Here is a 25,111-nt window from a genome sequence, read left to right on the forward strand (position 1 = left end):
GTTATATCATCTCTCAGCTGTCTTGACTTTAGCCAGAACATGGCCAGTTCTCGTTATCCTTTTCTTGGAAGTCTTGTTTTCCAAACACTGAAATTTTTGCTGCTGCCTCCTGAACCTTCTCAAATGTATTTGTATTTGATGCAGAATACATAACTCCAACTAGGACTTAACTCATCAGTGAGGTTTCTAGCTACAGTTCAATGTGAGTGCAAGAAGGCCATTTGCCTCAAGCAGGGAGGCAAAACCCTGGTGCTTGTACTAGCTGAGCAAAGACTGCGTTATAGTGCATGCTATAGGGATACCCAAAGAGAGAAAATCGGGCCTCAATAATCCCATGAACACCATTAGGTTAACAGAACTGGTTGTGTATGGCAGAGTGTGTGTGGCTATGCTTTTGCTAGATATCTCTGCTGACTGGATTTCTTTGTGGTTCACAGCAAGGAATGAACATGGTACAGAACAATTAGCATTATCTGGGAGATTGGGGACTTCAGAACCTATCAAACCAAATGATCACCGGTATTCTTCATACATCTTGTGTACATACTCACCATAGAGATTCTTTAAAATAACATACTGCCACAGGCTACAGAGGCGCAAAAGGGAATGTTAATGGTGACAGCTACTTCTATGGGTTTAGCACTCAATTCTGGTATACCAGCAAAGTTGAATTTATAGAGCCCTATATACTATTACTTCTATATCCAGTCACTGGGACAGTTGAGCAAAACACACCAGGAAGAACAGCAGAGCATCTCAGGGCTGGTTACCAGTATAATAAAATCATTAAACACAAAGAGTGGGATTTTCAGAAGTGCTCACTGTTGGCTTAACATTGATCCCATTGAAATTAATGTGAGTTTTACCAATGACTTCAAAGGAAGCAGAATTAGGCCAACCCGCAGGCTTTTTAAAAATCCCTCCCAAGTATCTTCTCCACCTAACTAATTACTGTTAAAAGGACAAGAGAAAAACTGTTGAACTAAAAAAAACTAAAGAAGTTCCTTGTATTAGTTTTGGTTGCAGTTAATACGGCACAATTTCTCCCATCAACTTTGGAGAGACATTTTAAAACAAAGGAGGTGTGCTGTAGGTATCTCCTTAGATGTAGCAGAACCTAATCGATTCCTGTCTCCTTTGTGACATATCAAGGGGACGGGGAAAACTGCATAGTGTCCATGCCTGAGGAGTTGACTCTCCAGGAATGGGCTGAAACAGCTTGCATGAAGGATACAACCAGCAAGGGGCTGTTTCCTTTCTCTGTAACCTTTTCAACTATGAAGATTCAGCCTCCACAAAACAAACCAAAGTGTCGCTGTTGTGTAAATCTGGCTTTGCAGAAAAGCATAAACTCACCCTTCAATGAAAAGCGTGCCACAATTCAAATGCTAGTGTTTTTAAACAAAGGAAATTAAATGCACCAAAGAACACCCATGCAATATGAAAGTAAAAAACACACCAAAAATGCTACTGCAAAATGAAGGTTAATGCACAAAATATCAGGAGGTACAAAAAGAAAAGCTTCTCAGAGAAACACTAGCTCACTTACATGGCTCAAATATAGTATCAAATTACTAGTTAGGATTTTGAGGCCTGATATACAGCCAGACCACAGCCCAAACTCTAATTTTGTGGGTGCAGAAACTCTTGTCTGTAGCAGCAGCACTTGGATATCTAAATATCTGCAGCTGTTAAGTGCAAACAGGTAGTTAGATGTCCAAGCATTACCAATTGCTGTGGCTGCAATTTGTGAACACAATTTTGTGCCTGCGAATTTAGAGGCCATTGCTGAAAATCAGGCCCTAAGTGTAAACTTTATATGCTATACGTGCACTAAGGGCGAATATATTATTATGAGAATCAGAATTTTTCCGTCTTTTGACAATTGTGTTTTAAATGTTTAACCTTCATGTGATGTTAACATAGTACATTATGTATATATTTATTACTTTTTAAAAAGTACTTAATACACAGATTTCTGTAAAAAAAAATTTATTGTCCATATAAAAGTGCCAAAATATCCACCAACACTGTAATCTAGTTCAACAACCAGCTTAATCTAGTAATCAAAAATGCAAGCATCCTTATTCACATTTATTAAAATCAAATTCCTGTCACATGTTTCCACAGTACCCCGAGTCCCTAGAAAGTGGGAAATTTGCATTCCGATTGGCTGCTGTAGTCCATATGTCCAAGTTCATATAGGCACGGAAAGGGTTAAACCTTGGATAATACTCCTGCTTACACATAACTGCCTGGTTCTCAACATGAGCTGAGTGTTGCGCGGTGGCACTGACTGGGCAGCAGCTTTCATAGACATCATTCTGAGGTGCCCAGATGGAACCAAAAAGTCCAGACATTGGAGACAAGCTTCTGGTGCTTGAGAGGTAGGGCTGCAGGACAAGAAAAAAAAGCATCACGGAAAAGTGCAACCTAATATGTTTGGGAAACAAAATCTGAAAACACAGACACTTAATGGGAGGAAGACACCTAGGGGACAGAAATGCTGAGAGAAACCCAGGGATCATATAGGTAGGAAATTAGACATGAGTTTACAAATGAGATTTATCTAAAATAAACTCTCTTTTCCTATTGTAAGTACAAAATTACATTTCCCAAGTGGAAGGCTTTCATCCTAGTGTAGGAGAAGGTGTTTATAACTAAAGATAACATTACAATACACTGCACTGTGGAACTGAAATAAACTTGTCCCATACTCTTCCATTCAGCTGCTACGCTTTTCTCTGTGGGGACAAGCACAATGAGTCAAAGTGAGTGCTTGGAGACTCATGCACAAATCCAGCTGAAGTTACTTTGATTTGCATGTATAGATCTTAGATCAAAATTTGTGGAAGTTACCAAGAGCACAAGGGCTGTGCATGCTACGCTACAATTTCTGACTTCCCTTTTGGGGTTTTTAAATTTAGATTTATGTTGTCAGCACTTCTTGCATTCTATCCTCAAGTGAAATGTGGTTTTTGGAGAGGCAGGGAGGAAGGGAGAAGGTAAACAGATTATTCAAATCCAACATGCGCATTTCCGTTCTCAAAGGCCTCAATATAATTTTCAAGTAAAATGGCTCCAAAATTTTGTAAACTAAACTCAACAGGAAGTTAGCCATATAGTTATTCGTGACCTACTATGAACAGTGCTAACAAAATCAACATCAAACACCACTGTCTACTGGAAAGAAAGGAGGAGAGAAAACTTGTGTGTGAATGAGGAAGAAGGACTGAACATAAGAATGGCCACACTGGGCCAGACCAATGGTCCATCTAACCCAGTATCCTGTCTTCTGACAGTGGCCAATGCCAGGTGCTTCAGAGGGAATGAACAGAACAAGTAATCAAGTGATTACTATCACGCATTCCCAGCTTCTGGCAAACAGAGGTTTAGGGACACTTCAGAGCAGTTTTGCATCCCTGCCTATCCTGGCTAATAGCCACTAATGGACCTATCCTCCAGCAACTTATCAAGCTCTTTCTTGAACCAAGTTATAGTCTTGGCCTTCACAACATCCTCTGACAAAGTTCCACAGATTGACTATACATTGTGTGAAGAAATACTTCCTTTTGTTCATTTTAAACCTGCTTCCTATTAATTTCATTTGGTGACCCCTAGTTCTTGTGTTATGAGAAGGAGCAAATAACACTTCCTTACTTACTGAATGTGAAGCATTATTTACTAAACAGACAGAAATGTAAAGGTATCTGGCAGGCACTTCAGAGGAGCACATTAGGCCAACATCTAGTGATAGGAATACTCACTGAAGAGTTGACATAACTGGCTGGTTCCCAGGTAGGCATCATGTTGGGTGGAGCACTCCAGGTAGATTGACAATTGGGATCGATGAAGGCTGTATTTTGCACCTCTGCAGTACATGGGAAACCATTGGGGTAATTCATGTTTTCTGCAGTTGAGGAGAGATGGAGAACAAAATTAAGCTTTTGCATTATAAATTATATTAAACTTTCTGCATGGGGAGCTGAATCATCCCAGAATGAGAGACATTAGAATGGCTAGCAGGCTTTCACCAATCCAACATGACTTCATGGCAGTACAGCAATCACCTGTCTGTAACATTTACATATTTCTGTGCAACTTTCAAACCTATAATGTAAACAGGAACATCATTTCTTATTAGCTACTACTGGGGCTACTAGCCAATTGCTAGCAAGGGGACTCCTATCTCTGGATCACTGGAGACTGAAATCCTCTATTAGCTGCAATACAGGTACAGCGTGGACAACATTAGGGCAAAGCTTCCCCATCGTTCCTGCCAACATGCCTCAGCCCTAAACTCCCAAGAGACTGTGATTCAAAATCCTGTGCTCTTGTAGGTTCAGCTTTAATTATTGCTAGTAGTACAGCATGCCAGGTAACTGTGAACTTGCTTCACATGCAAAATAATTCACATCCTGGGAAACAAATGGGTCACAAGAAACATTCTGTCCCACACACTAGAGTACTGAGCTCTGTCACAAGGAGCACAATCTGTTGGGATTTCTACTTTGAGAAACATGGTCTTCACATTGCACTTTTAAGTTGTCTTGTTGTTTCTCATACGCACACACCTCACATTACTGTATAGTATTTAGTCAGTCTCAAAAATTTAGATTTGGGTAAATGACAACTTCTCAACAGTTTATAAACAAATACATTTCTGCCTTTCTATTCGTAGTTTTATTTTAGCTCCCTTGTTCTCCATCAATGAGCATCAACACAATTGAGGTCTGAGATTTGTTTAAGGAGAACAGAGTGCTGTGAGTGGGCGCAGAGAAGGAATGGTAAAAAGAGCACTCTGGGCCTGCTATCTCTACTGGAGTTAATGTAGTCACACTACTGGAAAACTGATGCAAGTGAAATCAAAATCAGGTCTTTAGGAAGTTTGGCAAACCAGGTTTTGGATGCGTGGGTCAAAACACATTTCTGTTGTTCCAAGTTAGGAACTTAACAAACGGTGCCTGAAAAACCCTATTCTAGAGAGAAGTGAGGACATGTGGTAGGGCACTAGAACAAGAATCAGGAGACTTGGATTATATTCCTGGGTTATATTCTGCCACAGATGAAATGATTTAACCCCTCCGTGCCTCAATTCCCCAAGTATAAAACAGACATAACAGCACTTTCTTTCTCCCATCCTTTGTCTGTCATGTCTACTCAGTTCATAAGGTTCTTTGAGGATAGAAGCTGTCTCTTGGGGGTGGGAGGGTGTGGTGTGTGTGCGCGCACGCGCACAGCACCTAGCACAATGGGCCCCTGATATCACCTGGGGTCGCTAGGCATTACTGTAATACACATACATTATAACAACTAATCTGTCCTAGTCTATTTTATCCTAATTTTAAAAAATTACCAAGCTCAGCTCTCTTAATAGTCTATTGCTACTGGTTTTAAAAGAAAGATATAATATTAATCACTTTGCTTTTCAAAGGGGGAGAGAAAAGAACATGCTTAGTGATATTTTGGAAGTTTTGCAGCACTCTTACCTTCTTGAAAAGCACTGTACTCATTCATCTCTAATGGGCAATACATGTTGGGAAACTGGCTATCACAAGCTGCATTCCAATCAATGAAGCTATTACAACAAAATCAAACAAAAGAAATCAAAATACTGTACAGGATTTATGAAAATAGTTTTAAAACACTTTAAGATACTGTAAAACTATTAAAGGACAATTCCCTATAATAAGTGATTGCATGTCACAAACATTGATTACGTAATAGTACAGAATTATCATCATCAGCAACAGTATTGTGTTAAAATCATGTTAATTCTTATACCGAGCATTTTTTTATATTTCCCTGATGAGGTGGAAGAATGGACTAGTGGCTAAAGCATAGAACTGGCAGGCAGGTTATCTGAGTTCTGTTTCTGGATCTGCTCAAAACTTCCTGTATTACTTATGTACAAACCTTCTGGGACTCAGTTTCCCCACCTGTAAAAAAAGAATTACAGTATGTTCCTACCACATAAGCATCTTAGGAAGCTTTATTAATTAATGTTTATACAAAGCAATTTGAGCTATGGAAATCATAAGTTTAATGTGAAATAGCATTTGATTGTGTTTGATTAAATACAAAATTTTACTGAATCCTCACACTGCTGTTATAATCAAAGTAATCTCAATGTTTCTATTAATAACTGCTAAAAATAGGGGTTTCTGCCTTAGTACCTTCAAATCACATTAGCTCCTGGCAAACACGTTGTCCTCTCATATAAATATATATTTGGGATCTGTTATTGTATTAGTTTTCAAACTAAAATGATTTAAATCTTTCAGAAAAAGTTTTCCAAGAACAGCTTTTAAAAATATATCAGAAATTAAACAAGCACTACACTGCGGAGTGAATTTGAAGAGTTCCAAGGACTCGATTTGGATAGGCTAGGTGGGTAGAACAATTTTATGTTGAAGCTGTGTTAACTCTGCTATAACGTTCATGCAATAAGAAGCTAGCATCAGTTATTACTATTTAAAAGCAAACTATTTTTCATAATTTTCATGTATAATTTTATGTCTAAATAATACTAAAATTATGACACAAGCCTTTCAAAGCAATGCAGTTCAGTATTAGAGCTGTCACATATTACCATTAACCTGCTCTGCCTAAGAATTACAGCCTCAGATTACTAGTTACTGTTACTTCCCATAAGGGCTGTAGTTTGCTGACACGACAGGGTTAAAATAAGATTATTTGGTTACTTTAATTAAAAAATTCATTGCTCAGAGACATCTGAGTCATCACTCGGATTTCATATCTGACCATGGCTTGCAAAGGGAAGAGCTGATGGGATTTTGCTGCCTGAAGATGACAACGTAAGTTGCAGTGGGTTTGTCCCTAGTCCTCAGGACAGCTGCACCATGCACTGTAAGCTATTTTTTTCCTGCAATTTACAGGATGGAGATACAATTGTGGGGGAAATGACCTTTTGCTGCAGGAAAGTCAATGCCTCAAGTCTAGGTAAAGTCTGAAAAAGTCAACCCAGCCCTCGCTTTTATATTATTTTCAAGCTGTGGATATTTGATTTTACCTTTCATGCACCCTTTTATTTACTGATTACACGATTTAACATTTTTAAGATTAATTCATAATACAGAATATACCCACCCCGGACAGGATCCATGACTATAGCAATAGCAAAGCATAGCCTACATGAAGATGAGGCACCCATCTCCATCAGAGGGAAGAGAGAAATTAAAAGCTTTCCAGGAATGATTTGCTTAAATTTGGGAGAAATATGAAGTTTTGAAATACCTACATACAAGTAAGGAAGCTGGTCAATTTATACAAACAGCTACAAACAGTTTAACAAACAACTATAAACAGTATGTCTACAGTAAGATTCTTGCTTACTAGATTTTGTCTTGTAACTATAGCATGGAAACTGTTTAAACTGCACATGCTTAAAAACACTGCTCAATAAGCTCAGATACATTCATGCTGTTAAAGCCGTAGGCTGAACAAAGCATTACCAAAAAAATGAAAGCAAAAAATAACTTGCCTATTGTGAACAGAAGGGGTTTCCTGGATCATGCACGGTATGTTATTCTCGAGGTTATAGTTTAAGCTATTTGTCAGACAGACTGGTTGAGGAGGCCACAAGTCTCCTGTAGGATAAAGACCTAGAAAGGCAAAGAGATCTTGATTGCAGTGTATGAAATGCAACAGAACAGAAATGAGGGACCCATCAACTCCGACTACTGTGGTGACATCTGGTTCTCGGATCCACAGTAAAAGATTGCATGTAAGAGAGAATCCAGCCAGAGACCTCGCTTTATAGTTCTCACAAAGGACAGTACCAGTCCCTCCCTCCTATATTGTTACTTGAAACCAAAATGAAGGGCTGCCAATATAAAAAGAAACCTCACTAAAAAACTCCAAGACAGACAGATTGTCAGGACCAGATCCTACAGCTGAAATGAACTGATTCAATGGAGGTAAGCCAATTTATATCAGCTGAGGATCTGATCCTAAGAGTATATGTCACTGGATGAAAATTCTTGGGGAAAAACTTAGTGACAAAAGCTTGTTTGATGGAAGTTGCTGTGCAGATGGAAACAAAATCAGACACTGTGCGGATTCTGAAATTCAACACAGAAAAAGCGAAGATTCCTATAGAAAAGTGCATTTGATGTTGGAATCACATCAGTGATGAGACCGGATTCTTGTAGCTTTCATAATGGTAGGGTGGACTAAATGAAAACAAACCCCTTCCCCAGACTGTTCTCACAGCTAAATCTGAATACCATTTACATATTTGTGTATTAAAACTTCTCCTCAGGAAGAGGCTCTAGTTTTGAACAGAAGGATCCCTGCTGCTAGAGCCATTAAAAACTGAAACAAACTATCAGCACATACTTCTTAAAGATGTGAAAAAACAAGATCCCTTCCGATCCACAATGCTGTTCTACTACAAGCTCTAATTTATCCTGTAATCTTTTACTTCACAATTTATTAATCCCACCAAACATGAACATTATTTCCCTTCGAAATGCAGACAAATGTAAACAATCACACATGTAAGAGTCCAAACCATCACATCGTTCATTTTGGATGGAGTAAGGTGGAAAAGGGCTGAGGACTTTTTCTCAGTTATTACTGTAGAAATTAGGAGAGAGATATCTCATAGCAGTAACCATGTCTCAACTCCACTTTAGAAACATAGTCAGTTCTTTCCATTTCTCAATACTATTTACATGTTACTCTGCAGATAAGGTGCGTAGCCTGTGCAAAGAAAGGCAACTGTCAGGAAAGAATACTGCCTTTATTCAGTGAGAATACCATAAACGAAGTCTAGGTTATAACAAAGGCTAAACATAGCGAAGAAAATCTTCTCTGAGTTCTTTTAGTTGTCAGGAAGTTTTAAAAAAGTTAAGTCCTCAGCAACACAGCTCAAACACAGCAGTCTGTGATCATAAAGACTTTGTGGGTTTATACATAAACGTAGTTAAGAAAGATTGTGTGTGATACTTATGTGCACTACAGTACAAACAACAGCACCAATCTGCTGTTGATAAAGTAACTAACCTTTATTTTTATCGGGATCTGCAGTTATGTCAGTGAAGTTGGGACACACGGTTTCTGGATACTGGGGGACAGTATTTATGTCTCTGCTGAATGAAGACAAAGGACTTTTTAAAAATTTTGGATTATCAACATTAAAAATGGCCTAGAGATTCTTCTCCTGGAAAAAGAAAATTCAAGGAGTTTTACAGCTTTTTTCATATTGAAAATCTTCTGATGGATGTCTCTAGAATGGAAGTTTCTAAATGGAGTGGTGGAACAGTAAATAATAAATGATACTGTACGTAGCATGGAAACGGTATTCCTTTGCTTCACAAGTTAAGTTTTCCTTTGCCTATGCTCCTTATTCTAATATATCATATAACTCACTATCTCATCATTTCAGTGCTTATTACATGTGGAAAACAAGTAAATACTAATTATCTTAACCCTTCATTATCCATATTTCAGGTTATCTAAAACTCATATAAGAGCCAAATTTCATTTATCAAATATTCTGATCATCTGAAAGTTTCAGATGTCCTTCAAGCCATCCAGATACTCAGAGTTTACTTTACGGCATATGTATAACATATTACATAAATGAGAGCATAGTTGTTAGGTTCAGAGTGAGATTAAATTTGTTTGGGATGAGCTTTATCTATTAGTGATGGCTATGCATAAGAGGTCCACCCACATGTTTAACAGTCAGCTTTCCATATACTGGACTATAGAAATTTACTTCTCAAATGCCACCTACGGAAATTAAGAGGAAGAAAAAGCTTTGCTCACTGAGAGCCCAACTCTTCTTTTTGGGGTGACCTCTCTCCCAGTCTGTGACATTTTGAGCTGTACCTCTCTTCTTGCAAACATCAGAGATGGCTCCCAATTTGTTTTTGGAGCTACAGATTTTTGGCCATGGCCCTTATGCCCCTACACTAGATGAGTATTTCCAACATTGCACTGAAACACTCAATTCTTATCAGTAGATATATTTAAATTTGAAACGGTATCAAATTACTGAATTAGGAAAGAATTGGTCTCTCCAGACTACAAAGCCTCACGGAAAAGATGGAATTGACTCTGGTAACTGAATCCCAACAGTCTCAAACTGGGAGTGAGATGAAAATCCAGGTAACTAAAACTTTAGATGCGGCATATATTATAGTAAGGGAAGGATATGTCAGAGAAAGAGAAAAAAGAATTTGAGTTGTTTCAGGAGAGCATGATTCTCATATAAAGAACCCCATCAACTTAAAAGTGACATATCTTTCTGAACTCTTTTTTCAACCTATAACATTACAATTGGCACTGAAAACTACTAGAATGAGAAGACAATACAAAAAAAATAACTTCCTTATTTTTTTCTTATGCATCCCATATTTCCCCTTCATAATAAGCAAGGTTTCACTTTCATTTGTGTGCGTCTTTTCATAAAGCTACAGGGAAAAGAAAAACCTTTTCAACCCTAGTAAAATGTGACTTTATAACCACAAAAATTAGCAGGGAGACTCACAAGCAGGTATAGGACCTGAAACAATTTTTAATTCATTTTTAAAAAACTGACTATATTTCAAGTTGATGGAGTTTCTTTAATATTTTACTGGGGTAGACTTAACAAAAATTTACCTGGTATTGCAGATGTTATGAGACAGATTTAAAGTGATGGGAGTGTCAGTTGGAAAATCATTTTGTGAAATATTCTCCCCTAAATAAAACAATGATTGTGAATCAAAAGATTTTGAAAACAGAAACATATACACAATACACTTACAAATGGTGTGTATGAACTTACTTCTCAGTGTGGAATGTCAGTATAATCATTCCAGAAAGTATTTATTCAGAAACTACATCTACAGAGTTTTCATGTATTATTACATAGATTCTCAGCCTCGAGACCACGATCTCTTCTCTATGGCTAGCAAACAGGAGGGTCCACACATTTTTTTCTGTTATAATATGAACCCAGGGTTTGGAAAAGGTTGACAACCACTATTCTAACAGAAGAGTAAGTTCTTTTCTGGTGTCAGACTTTATGAAAAGGAAATACATTTATGCATTGTCTTTTGTGCAATGTTCACCTTACGAATTGTTGTTACTAAATGTATAATGTAAATTATGCATTCCTAGTTACTATCAACATGACTGTGTTTGAAAGAACAGTCTCTTTTCAAAAAGAGTTGCACCACATTATGAATACACAGAAAATTAATGCAGAGACAATTAATCTCATTAGATCACAGATATAAGTAACCTTTCCTGACTCTGAAGCCAGGTTTGTTAATATGTTTTTGCTCAGACACAAATTATATTAGTATTATTCAAAACAAAATGTAGAGACATGAAACCAATTTCTCCATGTCACTAGAGAATATTCAGCTTAAAACTATTTCTAAATTCTGTTAATTCTTAATGCTGCAGCAAGCTACCTGTTAATAATACTATTGATACTAAGAGTTTTCATCATTCTTATTAACATGGCACAGCACTGAAGCATAATTGGGGCTTCTGGTGTTTGAGACATGCTTTAGGCTTTTTAGCCATATATATCTGGCATATTGCCATAAATCAATCACCCCATGATTCTGGAGTATTTTCTGTAATTTTTTAAAACGTTTTCATTCTGTGCACTCTCTTAAATATCTGCAAGGATCTCTTTTCACTTTTGCCACTTACAGACATAGGTCATATATATATATATATATATTACAACACATAACATATATATTGTTCCACATGTAACAATAATCTAAATGTAAGAGCTAAATTAAAATGAGAGCAGAGTTAGTAGCTCTCAGTTCTGCAGTCTTCCCTAAAGTGACTAATTATACAGCTTCCTTAATTTCTGGTGAATTTCAGTTCACTTTCTTATCCACCTTTTCTCTTTCCCCTTTTGCTTCTACTGTTGATGGCTCTTTGTCTCTACTTTCTGCAGTGCTTTCCCCTTGCACATTTCAGTTCATATTTGGATTTTTATTGCCCCTGCCTGATTTTAGCAGTGATTGTATCTCAGTGCTGAATCTGGATTCCCCAAATGTTCTTAATGCAGCAGTTCACAGTGAAGCACTTGCAGGTAATCTGTGTAGAAGGGATTGGTCACATGCTGTATACTCTCCTCCCCGTTTCAAACTGCTTGTACAAGTTCCCAAGCGCTTCAACATGAAGAAGAGCTTAGAGATTTGTAGAAGAAGCTAGAAACAAAGAACAAAAACAAAACAAAACAAAACGGGGGGGGTGGGAGGCGCGCGGGCGGATTGGGCAGATAGACTGCCGCTACCAGGGGAATCTGCTAAAGAAGAGGAGGAGGGGAAACAGGAACTGTCCTCAGAAATCTGAGCCACCAGTGAGGTGGAGCTGTCAGATAGAGAGAAGTATCTGGGGAAGAAGAGAATGAAATGGCTGGGAGGCAGGGGGACGAGACAGCACTAAACAGCACAGACAGTCTGCTCAGGGGCTGGGATAGAGAAGGAAGTGAGCAGGCGCAAGCGGACAGACAGAAGTGGACAAGTTGGAGAGAGTCCAGCGGAGGGCAACAAAAATGATTAGGGGGCTGGAGCACAGGACTTATGAGGAGAGGCTGAGGGAACTGGGCTTGTTTAGTCTGCAAAAGAGAAGAATGAGGGGGATTTGATATCGGCCTTCAACTACCTGAAAGGGGGTTCCAGGGAGGATGGGGCTAGGCTGTTCTCGGTGGTGGCAGATGACAGAACAAGGAGCAACGGTCTCAAGTTGCAGGGCGGGAGGTCTAGGTTGGACATTAGGAAAAAGTTTTTCACTAGGAGGGTGGTGAAGCACTGGAATGGGTTACCTAGGGAGGTGGTGGAATCTCCATCCTTAGAGGTTTTTAAGCTGAGGCTTGACAAAGCCTTGGCTGGGATGATATAGCTGGGGTTAGTCCTGCTTTGAGCAGGGGGTTGGACTAGATGACCTTCTGAAGTTCCTTCCAACTCTAATATTCTGATTCTATGATTCTAAGGAGAAGAAATGAACAGAAATGCAGACAGCGCAGCTACACTTTTCAGAAGGGACACAACTCTTCAATGTCAGCAGCTTCAGTACATTCCTAATAATACTCTCCCACGTAGCAAACAATAATTAGTTGCCAGAGGTTGTTACCTGGGGAAGAGGTCCACAGACCTCTATGAAGACACTGCAATGGTATTAGTTTGTGCCTGTGAGTAAACAGCAGGAGGCTAGGCCATACCTACATGAAAGGTTCACTTTTTTCCCCCTCTCCAGGTTAGCGTTTAAATTCTTTTACTTCTAACCCGAGTTCTCTCTCCTACACTCCCCCTTTCTCCACACAGAGCCCTAAGCATTATGGTTTCAGCCCTTTCACTCATACTCGCCCTTCCCCTACTCCCCCCAGGTCAAGGTCATCAGTGTCTGGCAATATCCACTTTTAATATAAAGTCTGTGATGCTCTTGTTCCATAATTTGGTTTCAAGTCTCAAGGACTTTTCTTAGCCGGGAACAAATCACTCTATGCAGTAAAATACAAAATTCCACAGCTAAGTCTGAACTATGACTTCATTTCCCAACAAACCCTCAAACCAAAAACAGTTGCACCAAAAGAGAAAACCTTTGCATGTTACTTTCATCTCTCCTTACTCACGGGAAACAGAACTTCAACAGCACAGTATGATTAAGAGGCAGGAGACCCATATTTTACATTTCACTCTGCTGCCTGCTGATGTGTACCCTTAGGCAGGGAACCACCTCTCTTTGCTTCAGTTTCTCCATTTGTAAAATGAGGATGACAACTTTGTAAGTCACTTTCAATCATTGGATTATATTTGTACAAAATTCGATATTTCTCTCAGGTATCTTGAAGTGCCTAGCTAACATAAGCAAATGTACCTTCAAGAATGTTGTGGTGATTCAATAGGCATGTATTGTGAGATATATTCTACAGAGGGAAAAACTGAGGCCCATGCTGGCCAAGATCACACAGTGAATCAGTGGCAGAGTTAGGAAGAGAACAGGAGTGCTGACTCCCGGTTCCTTGCTGTAATAACCAAAAGAGACTGCCTCTCTACATCAGGACCCAGCTGAACTGGATACTACAAATTAGACTGCAAAAGGGTCAAATCAATTTGGAAAGGTTCAAACATGCTGACAAGGTACTTAACAGTATAGACATCTAGGCTCAAAATTAGGCTTTCCCTTCCAAATGGGGTACCACATGTTCCTCCAGCCTTTCCATGTATTCTTAAATATATCTGAAGTGTTAATGAAAAAAAAAAAAAACACCTTATTTCACCACCTATCTAGAGCACTAACCACAGTTGGAGAATGAGTATTAGATTGCTGATCAGGCAAAAACAAAAGAGTTTTTCTATGTCTAGTATGACAACAAGAGGACAGAAGAAAGAAGTTCACATGTTCATTGAATATGGAAACAAAAATATAACCAGGGCTAAGTAAAAAATTATTAGTGTACCTTGCTAGGATGGAAAAAAAACAAATATATTTTAAAAAGAAAGGTTTTACACTACAACTCAAATGTACAACCAGCAAACCTGTCTATTACAGAAGAGAAACAGGCAATTACCAAAAGAAAACAGCATGAATTATCATTTCCCAGCAAAAGCAGCTTAATAAAAGGTATTTATTGACTTGTGATCTGATGTGAAAATTCAGACTTCAATGACCCTCAAAGACAAACTATTATCCCTGCATAATACAATGGTTTAGTTCATGCGCTTTAATTATCACACAATAATATTGACTGGTTCACTGCCTGCATGAGTCCTTGGTTTGCCAGATGTGTTTTCCTCCTTTCTACATTTCTAAGCAGCAGCACACTTGCAAACTTGAATTTGCTCTAAGCTCAAGAAAACCTCCCCGACCCACCCCCCACTAGAATTACTGCCAATGTGTCACAGTCACCTACCGCTAGTACCGGTCAAAGAAAGCACAGAGTTGGGTATAGTATCATGGCAACCCCATTAACGTATTCAACCTAAGATATTCTTGCAAAATGATTATAGGTGTTAGACACATTTAAGCAGGGAACCATTTTTCCCCAGGAAGGAGCACAAAAGGTGAACATATTAACTGGAGGCAACTAGATGACTTGAGTATTGGGGAGCACTGAATGAATTTTTAGGTCTTCTAATGTTTGCAAGGAATTTTCCATGTAATAAGAAGTTTTCATATTGAAACACCCAAATAGCACATTGTCAGCTGCAAGAACGATCTCAGCTACTTCAGAATGTGCACTGGTTAGATATCTGAGTCCTGGCTCATTTCTATTCTACAATACTTATAAATACTATAATGATTATGGAACAACAAATATGGCAATGCTGCATCTTGGAGTCTTTTAACTCAGATGTTTGTTTTGAAAGCAGGTGAACCATGAGTGGATGACTACAAAACCGCTTTGTGTTAAATGTACACGATATACATTGTTCTACACAGGACGTGCACTTTCAGAACTGAATGCCAACTTAAAAAAAAGTATTTGGAAAAAAAGATTTAGCAACTGCTAAAATACTTTTTGGTTCCTCACTCGGTAGAATGCTACCATAAATTACCCAAAAAGAAGACCTAAGCTCTGCAGGTACATGTGTGTGTTCTATTTCCAACACTTACTTGATGGAAGAAAATGCCGCGTAGTAATCATGGGCTTTTTATCTCCATCGGAGCTGCTGGTGCTACTCCAGCTGCCCCAGCTACCACGACTGGCACGTACACTTCCTGAAGAACTTCCACAGTCCGAGCTTGAATCAGAACAAAACTTTTCCAAACAGTTCTTCTTAGACAGTTGATAAATGCTTTCTGAAAAAGTTGAAAAAAATTAACAATATTACATTTAAACTCAAAATTAAATAAAAAAATGTTTTTAAAATGTGTATTTATATTAATCCTTTAAACCCTCTGAGCAGAAACAGGAAGTATTATTTATAGATAGTGTCACTGGCATGTATGGCATTTTATAGGCATACAAGACAAGATCCTTGCCCTGCGGAGCTTACCATCTAAATTACTTCTGTAACACAATGAAAAGTGACAACAAACCATTGTGTATAGGTGCTGAGACAGGAGTAAGAAATGGAAGAGCATATTGCTCTTTAAGAAGCAAAGATTTTTTTGTAGAGAGTTTGAGTAAAGACCCTGGGAACATGCACATTAAAAACAACAACAACAAACCTAATAAACTCAGTGGTGAATTATGGATTTTCCTCCATCATCTTATTGAGAATAAGAACCAACACCATATAAACTCTACATTTACCTTCTTAACATATCCCCATCTCAAAAGCTGAGGAAAACAGATAGACCTTGAAGAAAAGTGAACAGGCCCGGGCTCTGGTGGACCAACGCAGTAAAAAAGCCACAGTCAATTCACTGAAAATGCCCTACCCACAGCCCCCCCCTTTACCTATTCTGGGGGCTGTCACTTCAGCTGATCTCAACTGTGAATGTGTCACACAAGGAGACAGTTGATTCCTCAGGTAGGCATGTCCCAAACAGTTTAATGCAGTGTTATTGTAGCCATGTTGGTCCCAGGATATCAGAGAGACAAGGTGGGTGGGGTAATATCTTTTATTGGACCAACTTCTGTTGGTGAAAGACAGAAACTTTCGAGCGTACACAGAGCTCTTTTTCATGTCAGCTCTGTGTAAGCTCAAAAGCTTGTCTCTCTCACCAACAGAAGTTGGTCCAATAAAAGATATACCTCACCCACTTGTCCCCCAGTTTAAGGCATCACAGTTTCATGCTCTGACACATCTTCTGACCTTGGCTAGGGAATACTCTGGATGAAATACATTCCGTCTCTCAGAGAAGGAATACCTTCTGGCATTTCTTGGCATCTCAGCAATGATACTGACTGCCTCCCAAAGGAGCTACATATATAGCCCTCATTGGCCAGGACACTCACGTTAAGTGGCCTTTGAGGGCAAGGGAAATAAAAGAGTCCCCAAGGAAAGGAATCAAAATGTTGTGGAGCCCAAAAATTACGTATTATCTTTTCCCAGTGCAATGCCAATAATGATTACATACCTGTTTCTGCCTGTGCAGACAAGTTTCCAGCTTTCTGGTCTGTTTTACAAGCTTCCCCGTTACTCTGAGCACACCAGTTTCTTATGCCAATGTTAACTCTCAGTTCAGGCCTTCCAAATTCATTGCACATATGCTTCAACTCATTCTGTTCAGGAACCCTACAATAATCACAAACAAAAATGTGTTTACATTTACATTTTTACTACCATTTTTCCCCTAAAGATCTCAGGCTAGCAACAGCCTCAAGACTCTTATTCTTCAGGCTGGAAGGGATTGTGAGTGAGACAAAGGTGACAGATACCCTCAGAGCTCAGACAGGACACTGGGAGTGCAGGAATTGGTCACATATTTCTAACAATTTGGGAGTCCACCAGAACCAACACCTGCTTCTCCACAAACATTGTCACACCTTCTTGTCACTGTCCCCTACTTGAGGAGCACACCCTGCACCGATCCACAAAGCCATTACCCTCTCCTCAAAACCTCAAAAAGTTATGTATCTGTCATTGCATTTGTCTCTCCAACCCCCTATATATTGTTTGCCTTCCTAGACTCCAATCTGACTTCAACTGATTTGATTGCAAAAGGATTTCTGCAAAGATTGCAAGACCAGGGTCTAAAATTGCCAGTTCACTGTGACAAGGACCTAGATTTCTAGCACAATCAGGCTCCGAACCCGACTTGGACTCCTGAACACTAGCACAATAAATCATCATCACCACCAACCTAAAAAGCAGACAAAACCCCATAACTGATTTAGGACATATTTATCTCTTCTCCATTCTTAGCTAGCAGGAAATCACATTTCTTGATCTAATGCATTATCAGTGAGATCCATGTTAAGTGGAGCCCAAAGCCATTCAGGTGGCAGCGCCGAATGCAGAACAGAACTGCACTGTGGTAACACGAAGACATTTTTATCTTTAGTTTTATATATTTCAGGACTAGTTTGGCTAACACTGTCAATGAAGAAAATTTGAATTGTCATTATTTCTATGGAGAGTAGACGGTCACATTTTAACTCCCAGAAAGCAATAATTGTTGAAAGGTAAATAAATGAACCTGTAAGAGAAATGACACTAGACAAACATTTTCTGTCCATTTTTGTCTGTCTGGTCTACACAGGCCTTGATCTTGCAAAGACTTACACATGTATTAACTCCATGTACTGTGAGTAGACTATGTGATGCATGATCATCACAACAGTCCCTTGTATTCTGACTTTACAATCTGTTAATCTAGTCCCACTACTTACAGTGTATAAAGTCAGTATAAATCTTTGCAGGATTGTGGCCTTAAATCTAAGCTTTTGGGGGAGGCACTTTCTCTTACTTTGTTTTTGTACATTGCCAAGCACAATGCAACCCTGTTTCCAGTTGGCATATTAGAAGTTACTGTAATAAAAATAATTGAATAATGATAAACAATGTAAAATCATAAGAAAAGCTTAGAATTAATTGATTTTTAAAAGTTAATGAAGTAAACTTAGAAAATAAAAGTTAAAAAATATTTCTCAGGATCTTTTCATATTCCTATCTAACACTGCTTTAACTTACCACAATACTTGGTTACAAACCACAAAGAAGTCATTTAGTCTGCATGTCTGAGGTATGCCAGACTTTCACTTTTAAAAGTTAATTTTTAAACCATTACACTTAATAAGGGAAATGCTGACTTTCTAAAAAAAATATTTCTCCCTTCCTCTTTATACTATATTAGAAGATAAAATTCCTTCAAACTAGCTAAGAGATTATCTGATTCACATGAGATTGAATCATTTCAAAAGACTTTTCTTTGCTGCAGGCAATACATACTGGATTTTATCCACTCGGAAGAGACTGGAAAGGAAATTAACCCTCTGAGTTTTAAAGCAGGCAAATTTCCAGTCTATAAGGAGAAGCAATTAAATATTGACCAGGATATAAATTCAAACCCTCACATTTCTCCATTGCTTGCTAGTTTAAAATCTGTCTACACAGGACATGTGTGCTCACGAAAGTGCAGGTGTAACGTATTTTGCAATTATAAAATTAGCATTATTTTATTTGTTGTCAGGCATATAGGTTTCTGGATGTTTTGTTCCTTTAATGTGCAGTCCTCAGCAAGAAACATTTTACAGCTGAAGAATAAATCAAAGAATTAAAGTAGTGATTTTCAAAGACACAACTTCCCTTTGAAACACCTTCCATTCCCGCCACCTGAATCTTAAACATGGCCCTGATTCCGCAAAGAGATCCATCCAGGTGACCCTATGCAATTACATCAGGTCCCAGTGAAACTAACAGCACTCCATATAGATTGTTTGGCAGAATGGGGTGTGTATGTACACAGATTCAAACGCACATTTCCTATGCAATATAGTATGTATTAATAGGACAGTTTTAGCCCTGAATTATTTTATCATATTATCATACAATAACCTGCATATCATACAAAACCTAAAGAGAGACTAAAAATGCAGAAATAAAAGCATTTCCAGTTTCTCCACAGTATAGCAAAACTTGTGATCGTCTGAGGATGCAGCACACACCTTGGAGATATATTAACATTCTTTTTCTTGTTTTTTCTAGATGTTCTACTTCTATTCCAACTTATATTTGATACATTTCCTTCTCTTTTCTCCTGAGATCTCTTCTTCCTATAAGCATCTTCTTGCTGAAAAGGTAAAAACATGAACTAGTAAGACAACACATCTATTATCAATGAAGTAACTTTGGTAAATTTACATGAGTGGTTTTATCTAGGCAAAGCACATTCACAAAATGACTCTGTTTTAGAATTTCTGCAAGATTTAGTGCCACTTCCCAAGATCACCACTTAATTTATCTACCCAAGATTCAGACCTTCATAGCACTGGTAAAAGCTGAGAGATAAAAGTTTCTGAATCCCTAATATGCTGCCATTTTCCCCTTTCCTTTCCTTTAACGAAATAGGGAGTGCGGCAGATGATGGGGGAAATGTTCTATACAATTCTTAATGGACTAAAAACTAGAAACATCTGCCTGATTTGTGATCAGCTTATGAGTGAGTTCAGCAGCAATAAATTCTCTCTTCCCTAACCTATTGTGGTGTCCCCTCTGCTTATCTGAATTACTACTGAATAAATAATGGGGATAAGTAAAGCAGAAACTATTAGTAAATGTAAGTTTTAATTTATACTGGACTTAAAACAAAACGGACCACTACCAGAAATAGATGAAAAGCAGCAGAACATGACCAAAAGCCATTTATAACTGCATTAACGTTTTCTGAAAACAAGACTAGGATCTACCAAATGTTTTCAATAAGTGCTCTGGAAGTATGGCATGTAATTTATTATTAAAGCTTTTTCATGAAGGGATTAGACATAGCAGGGGACAGAATCAGAACTGGGATCTATCAGTGACCTTAGGAAGCCACTTAGATTACAAAGTGTTTAAGTATAATATTTAGTGTTTGTAAAGCTCTTGAAATCTTTGGACAAAAGATGCTATCTTGCAGGTGCCTTGTTACTATTACTATTTAGCATTTTCTGTAAATGAATTCAGCTTTTCTCATGCTCAAATTCAGCTTCTGGCATAGAGATTAGAGTCATAGATTTCAAGTCCAGAAGGGAACATTATGATCATCTAGTCTGACCTCCTGTATAAAACTTTCCATAAAACTTCCCAAAATAACCGGAGTGAATGGGGAAGGATGATCCTTGAATGCAAGATAGCTCTCTAAAAAGGGTTGGAGGAGGAAGCTTCCACACAACACTGCTGATGCTGACATTTGGTGTTAACTAAGACTTTGTGTATTTGTGCCTGCCTTAATATTAATTGCATTGGAACAAATGTGTTTGTGAAGCCTACTTGTGAACTCCACCAAAACTTTTTATCATTTTATAATCCAGTGTTAATACTATACCTAGGACACCTAGAATATCACAACCTGGGGGTTCTACTCATTCATGAGAGGATCAGTAAAGTGATGTTAGGATTTATTCTTGTGACTTTACTGAATGTTTCTCTCTCTTTTTTTCTTTAAGGCATTTGAAATATGAAAAGGAGAAGGATCATTTAATACAAACCTCAACTGAAGCAAGTTCCTGTTTTCCAGAGCACGATGTATCCTCCTTAGGTCCTTTACTTATCTTTTTCTCAGTGGAAGGCTTTGTGTTAATCTGCTTTTTTGAAGTCTCACAGTTTTCTATTTCATTCCTGAGAGGCACGTGCTGGTTATTCCCTGGAGTGAAACAATACAAATAGTGTAACTTTGGGAAGATCATGAGGCTCCCATTCACTTCCCCAGTAACTTGCTTTCACCTTGGCCATTTTCAAACTTGGATGCTTTCCAAAACACAATGATGTTAATCATTTTTGTTTTGCTGCTCATCCCCTTGTCTCCTTTCCCTCCCACTCCCCCCCCCCCCCCCAATCCAGAAGTTAACGCTGTTGTGTAAAAATTCTAAAACCAGCTGCGAGAGGCAATTATATATATACTTCCCTTATGTACCCACCCTGCTATAATCACCCTAGGTCAGTTGGCTCTTTAGTCCCTATGTACAGTTAGGACAATGCTGTGGGCACACAGCTAAAACTCAACCAGCTCTCATCATCTTGCCTGCTACATCAGCCTTTTCCCTGGCCTTAATAAATGCAATGTAGCCCCATTTGTATTTATTCAGAATGCTGCTGCAAACATCCTTCTCCTAGCCCACAGCTATGACCCTGTCAGTCTTCTTTTTATATCCCTCCACTGTCTCCTCTTTCTCTATTGTATCAATCATTAGCTTTTACTTTCAAAGCTCTTGATGGCCTATCCCCACCCTCAAGATGTCAGCTTTCACTGCCAATTGCCCCATGAAGCCAGGCTCCATAGACCACTTGTTTAAATTTTCAAACAAGCATGTTGGTGCTTTCTCCCATTCTGCCCCTCCCCCAAACATCCACAAAGCTAACATCTTGTCTACGTGGTGAGTTATTCTGGAAAGGCTATGCCTGGTTAGCTCTATCTGTGGATGCTCTTATTCTAGAATGAGAATACCTTATTCCAAATTAGCTTAATCCACTTCTAACATGGATTAAGCAAGACTAAAATAATTTCAAATAATGCACTCTAATCCTGAAATAAGAGTGTCCACACACGGAGTTAATCAGAAATAGTAAATCTGCTTTAAATTCACATTCTGCCTTATTCCAGATTAATTTTCATATGTAGACAAGCCCTTTATTCAGTATCTTCCTTCAAAAACCCTCCTAAAAACTCCCTCTGCTATGATGCCTACAAAAAAATTGTCAGTGGTTCGGTTACTAGTGTGCTAAGAACATAGACTATCATGTTGCCCAATGTTGCCTCTGTTTCCTTATACTTCCCTTTCTATTTGTCTATATCTATATCTTGTGTCATACTTAGATCATAAGCTCTTTGAGACAGGGATCTTCCTTTGCTCTGTGTTTCTACAGCAACTAGCACAGTGGGGTTCTGGGCCATCACTGGGGTTTCCTAGGGCTACGTTAATACAAATAGCAAATAATAAATAATAAAAACAAGAAGAAGAAGAAGAAGAAGAAGGATGGACTTGGGCAAGGATCTTTGGTAGGCGAACTCTCACCTAGAAGAAGTCAGCCAAGTTTCACTCAATGACTGCTTATAGGACATGATTTAAGGTCCATTTATTTTGGCAGGCTTTCCATCGACTTTTTTTTTTTTGGAAGGAGGATGGGGTCAGAGCAGGCTTCTTTTGTTTTTGCTTATTCTTTGCACTAATAGAGAAATGTTCTCTTTGTCTGGTGGTAGGCCCTGCCAGGTTATAGGGATGTGTCTTTATTCCATTTGATCTATTTTCAGGCTGGTTGGATCTTTTATTTTTAATTTTAGCGTTCTGCATTGATATTACTGTACAATTTTCAGCTTTAAAATATTTAAAAATACAGACATTTGAGATTACCCTTTCACCTAAAAACAAGGCTTTTGGCTGTATTGTACTTGGCTTGCATAAGGAACAGGAGTTCTAAGGTCATGACCATACCACAGGTCAAACTGCAGAGTTGATCCTTGGTGAAGGGCACACCCCATCTCATTCTTCACTGCTCCTTATTAACCAGTTTACTAGAAATGTCTGCAGCCTTTGAGGAAGTCAATCTCCCTCCTTTGTGAATGGCAACATCACAATGGCATGAGTATAAAGGGAAAGGGAGGAGTGGAGATGCATCACAAAACAAAACAAAGAGCAAGCATGACCGCAGACTGACGCTGAAAAACATGCTAGTCTTCTGAAAATTTGTTGCTGCTTTCCAAGATGTAACTCACAGAGTAAATTGTTTCCTGAAGATTTCTTGGTGCCACAAAGACTCTCTATAGTTAACAATACAGAATGTTTCCTAATGGTATGATTCAGATTTAATTTATAGTACCAAACCACCTACAAATTAAACCACAGAACTTTGGATAACCAGCAAACCCCATGAATGCCAGAAGTCAAGAAATAATTGAAACGAACAGCTTGATTGTTTCATTGTTCATTTGGTTCTTTAACATTTGATACTAAAGCAACCATGAGAACTCTGGAAATATTCTATGGAGGAATTATATTAAAAACAGCAGACTTTAAAAAAACTCAGCGCTGGTAGGTAAGATCCCAAGGGAAGAAAATCTAAGGGAAAAAGGAGTTCAAGGAAAGCAGTTTCTCAAAGAAACAATATTAAAGGTGCAAGAGCTGACTATCCCGATGTGAAGGAAAGATAAAAACAATAGTAAAAGGCCAATATGGCTTCATCAGGAGCTATTTCGTGACCTGAAAATCAAAAAGGAATTCTACAAAAACACAGACAAATTGCTAAGGATGAGTACAAAAAAGCACAAGCATTTAAGGAACAAAATGAGAAAGACTAAGGCACAAAATGAGTTATATCTAGCAATTGACATAACAGAAAATTAGAAGCTCCATAAATATATTAGGAGCAAGATAAAGACAACGGGAAATGTAGGTCCTCTACTTGGCGGGGAAGGAGAGCTAATAACAGATGACATCAAGAAGGATGAGTTGTTTAAGCCTATTTTTATTCATTATTCACTAAAAAGGTAAACTGTGACCAGATACTTAACACAATTAATATTAACAACAAGGGGGAAGGAACACACACCAAAATATGGAAAGAACAGGTTAAAGAATATTTAAATTAAGTTAAATGTTTTCAAGTCAGCAAGGCCTGATGAATTGTCAGCAATTATCTTTGAGAACACATGGAGGATGGTTGTAGTCCCAAAGGACTAGAGAAGGGCAAATATAGTACCTATCTTTATAAAGGGAAACAAGGAGGACTAGGGGAAATTACAGGTCAGCCTAACTTTGATACCTGGAAAGTTATGAGGCTGGTTCTCCATGTCCAGGAAAGGGAAGACAAGAAATAATGGGCTTAATCTGCAGCAAGGGAGATTTAGGTGAGATATTAGAAAAATCTTTCTAACTCTAAGGATAGTTAAGTACTGAAATAGGCTTCCAAGGGAGGCTGGGGAATCCTCATCATTGGAGGATTTTAAGAACAGGTTAGACAACCATCTGTCAGTGATGGTCTAGGTCAGGGGATCCCAACTTTTTTGGCTCGAGGGCCACAAATATCATTTTTACAACTCTGAAGGGCCACCAGTTTATCAACTCATAAAAAATGTATTGATGTATATACCATTAAGGACTACAAATCACTACATTTTTAAAGTAAACATTTTGATGTTATTGTGCTCATTTTTACAGTTACTGTTTTACACCCACAAATTACTCACAGTATATATCACACACTCACAGACAAAGCACTAGTGTAGATGAGTGACTGTCACTACACACTGAAGCACATGGCCAGGCAGCTAAGTCACAGTGGTTCACAAACCGGAAGGCCCTGATTTTTAGAGTCCTGCCCCTCCTCAAGCATGACGGAAGGAGTACGGCGAGGAGGCTGCCTCCTTGCTGATCTCCTGTTGCCTTGGCTGCAGCAGGGAAACTGCATGACCTGTGCAATCCACCTGGGTCCCTACGCAGTGGTTCCCTTCTGCAACCAGGGGCACAGGAGAACAGTGTTCCCCTCCCTCTGGCCCCAGCAGGGACCCCAGCACCTATGGACCCAGGCGGAGCACT

At 38.6% G+C, this 25,111-nt stretch overlaps 1 protein-coding gene across 2 annotated transcripts in view; it reads right to left on the reverse strand.

Moving 5' to 3' along the window:
- Positions 1 to 1,983: 1,983 nt before the first annotated feature.
- TMEM131L (transmembrane 131 like) overlaps positions 1,984 to 25,111 on the reverse strand; it is a 116,749-nt gene continuing 93,621 nt past the window's right edge. Inside the window, exons 26-35 of one of the 2 annotated variants that reach the window (XM_067551868.1) lie at positions 21,071 to 21,225; positions 19,550 to 19,674; positions 17,020 to 17,177; positions 15,607 to 15,792; positions 10,636 to 10,714; positions 9,031 to 9,116; positions 7,505 to 7,625; positions 5,490 to 5,578; positions 3,768 to 3,910; positions 1,984 to 2,393 (exon numbers count right to left, since the gene is read on the reverse strand). In XM_067551868.1, the coding sequence (XP_067407969.1) occupies positions 2,115 to 2,393; positions 3,768 to 3,910; positions 5,490 to 5,578; positions 7,505 to 7,625; positions 9,031 to 9,116; positions 10,636 to 10,714; positions 15,607 to 15,792; positions 17,020 to 17,177; positions 19,550 to 19,674; positions 21,071 to 21,225 (1,421 nt within the window). In that variant the 3' untranslated portion in view covers positions 1,984 to 2,114. Of the gene's footprint in view, positions 2,394 to 3,767; positions 3,911 to 5,489; positions 5,579 to 7,504; positions 7,626 to 9,030; positions 9,135 to 10,635; positions 10,715 to 15,606; positions 15,793 to 17,019; positions 17,178 to 19,549; positions 19,675 to 21,070; positions 21,226 to 25,111 lie in introns of both variants that reach the window. The other variant, XM_067551869.1, reaches the window with a different exon arrangement.

The sequence above is a fragment of the Emydura macquarii genome, unplaced genomic scaffold (assembly GCF_026122565.2).
Source record: "Emydura macquarii macquarii isolate MOO-44397 ecotype Brisbane River unplaced genomic scaffold, CSIRO-AGI_Emac_v2 contig_1363, whole genome shotgun sequence".
In the NCBI taxonomy this organism is placed as follows: Eukaryota; Metazoa; Chordata; order Testudines; family Chelidae; genus Emydura; species Emydura macquarii.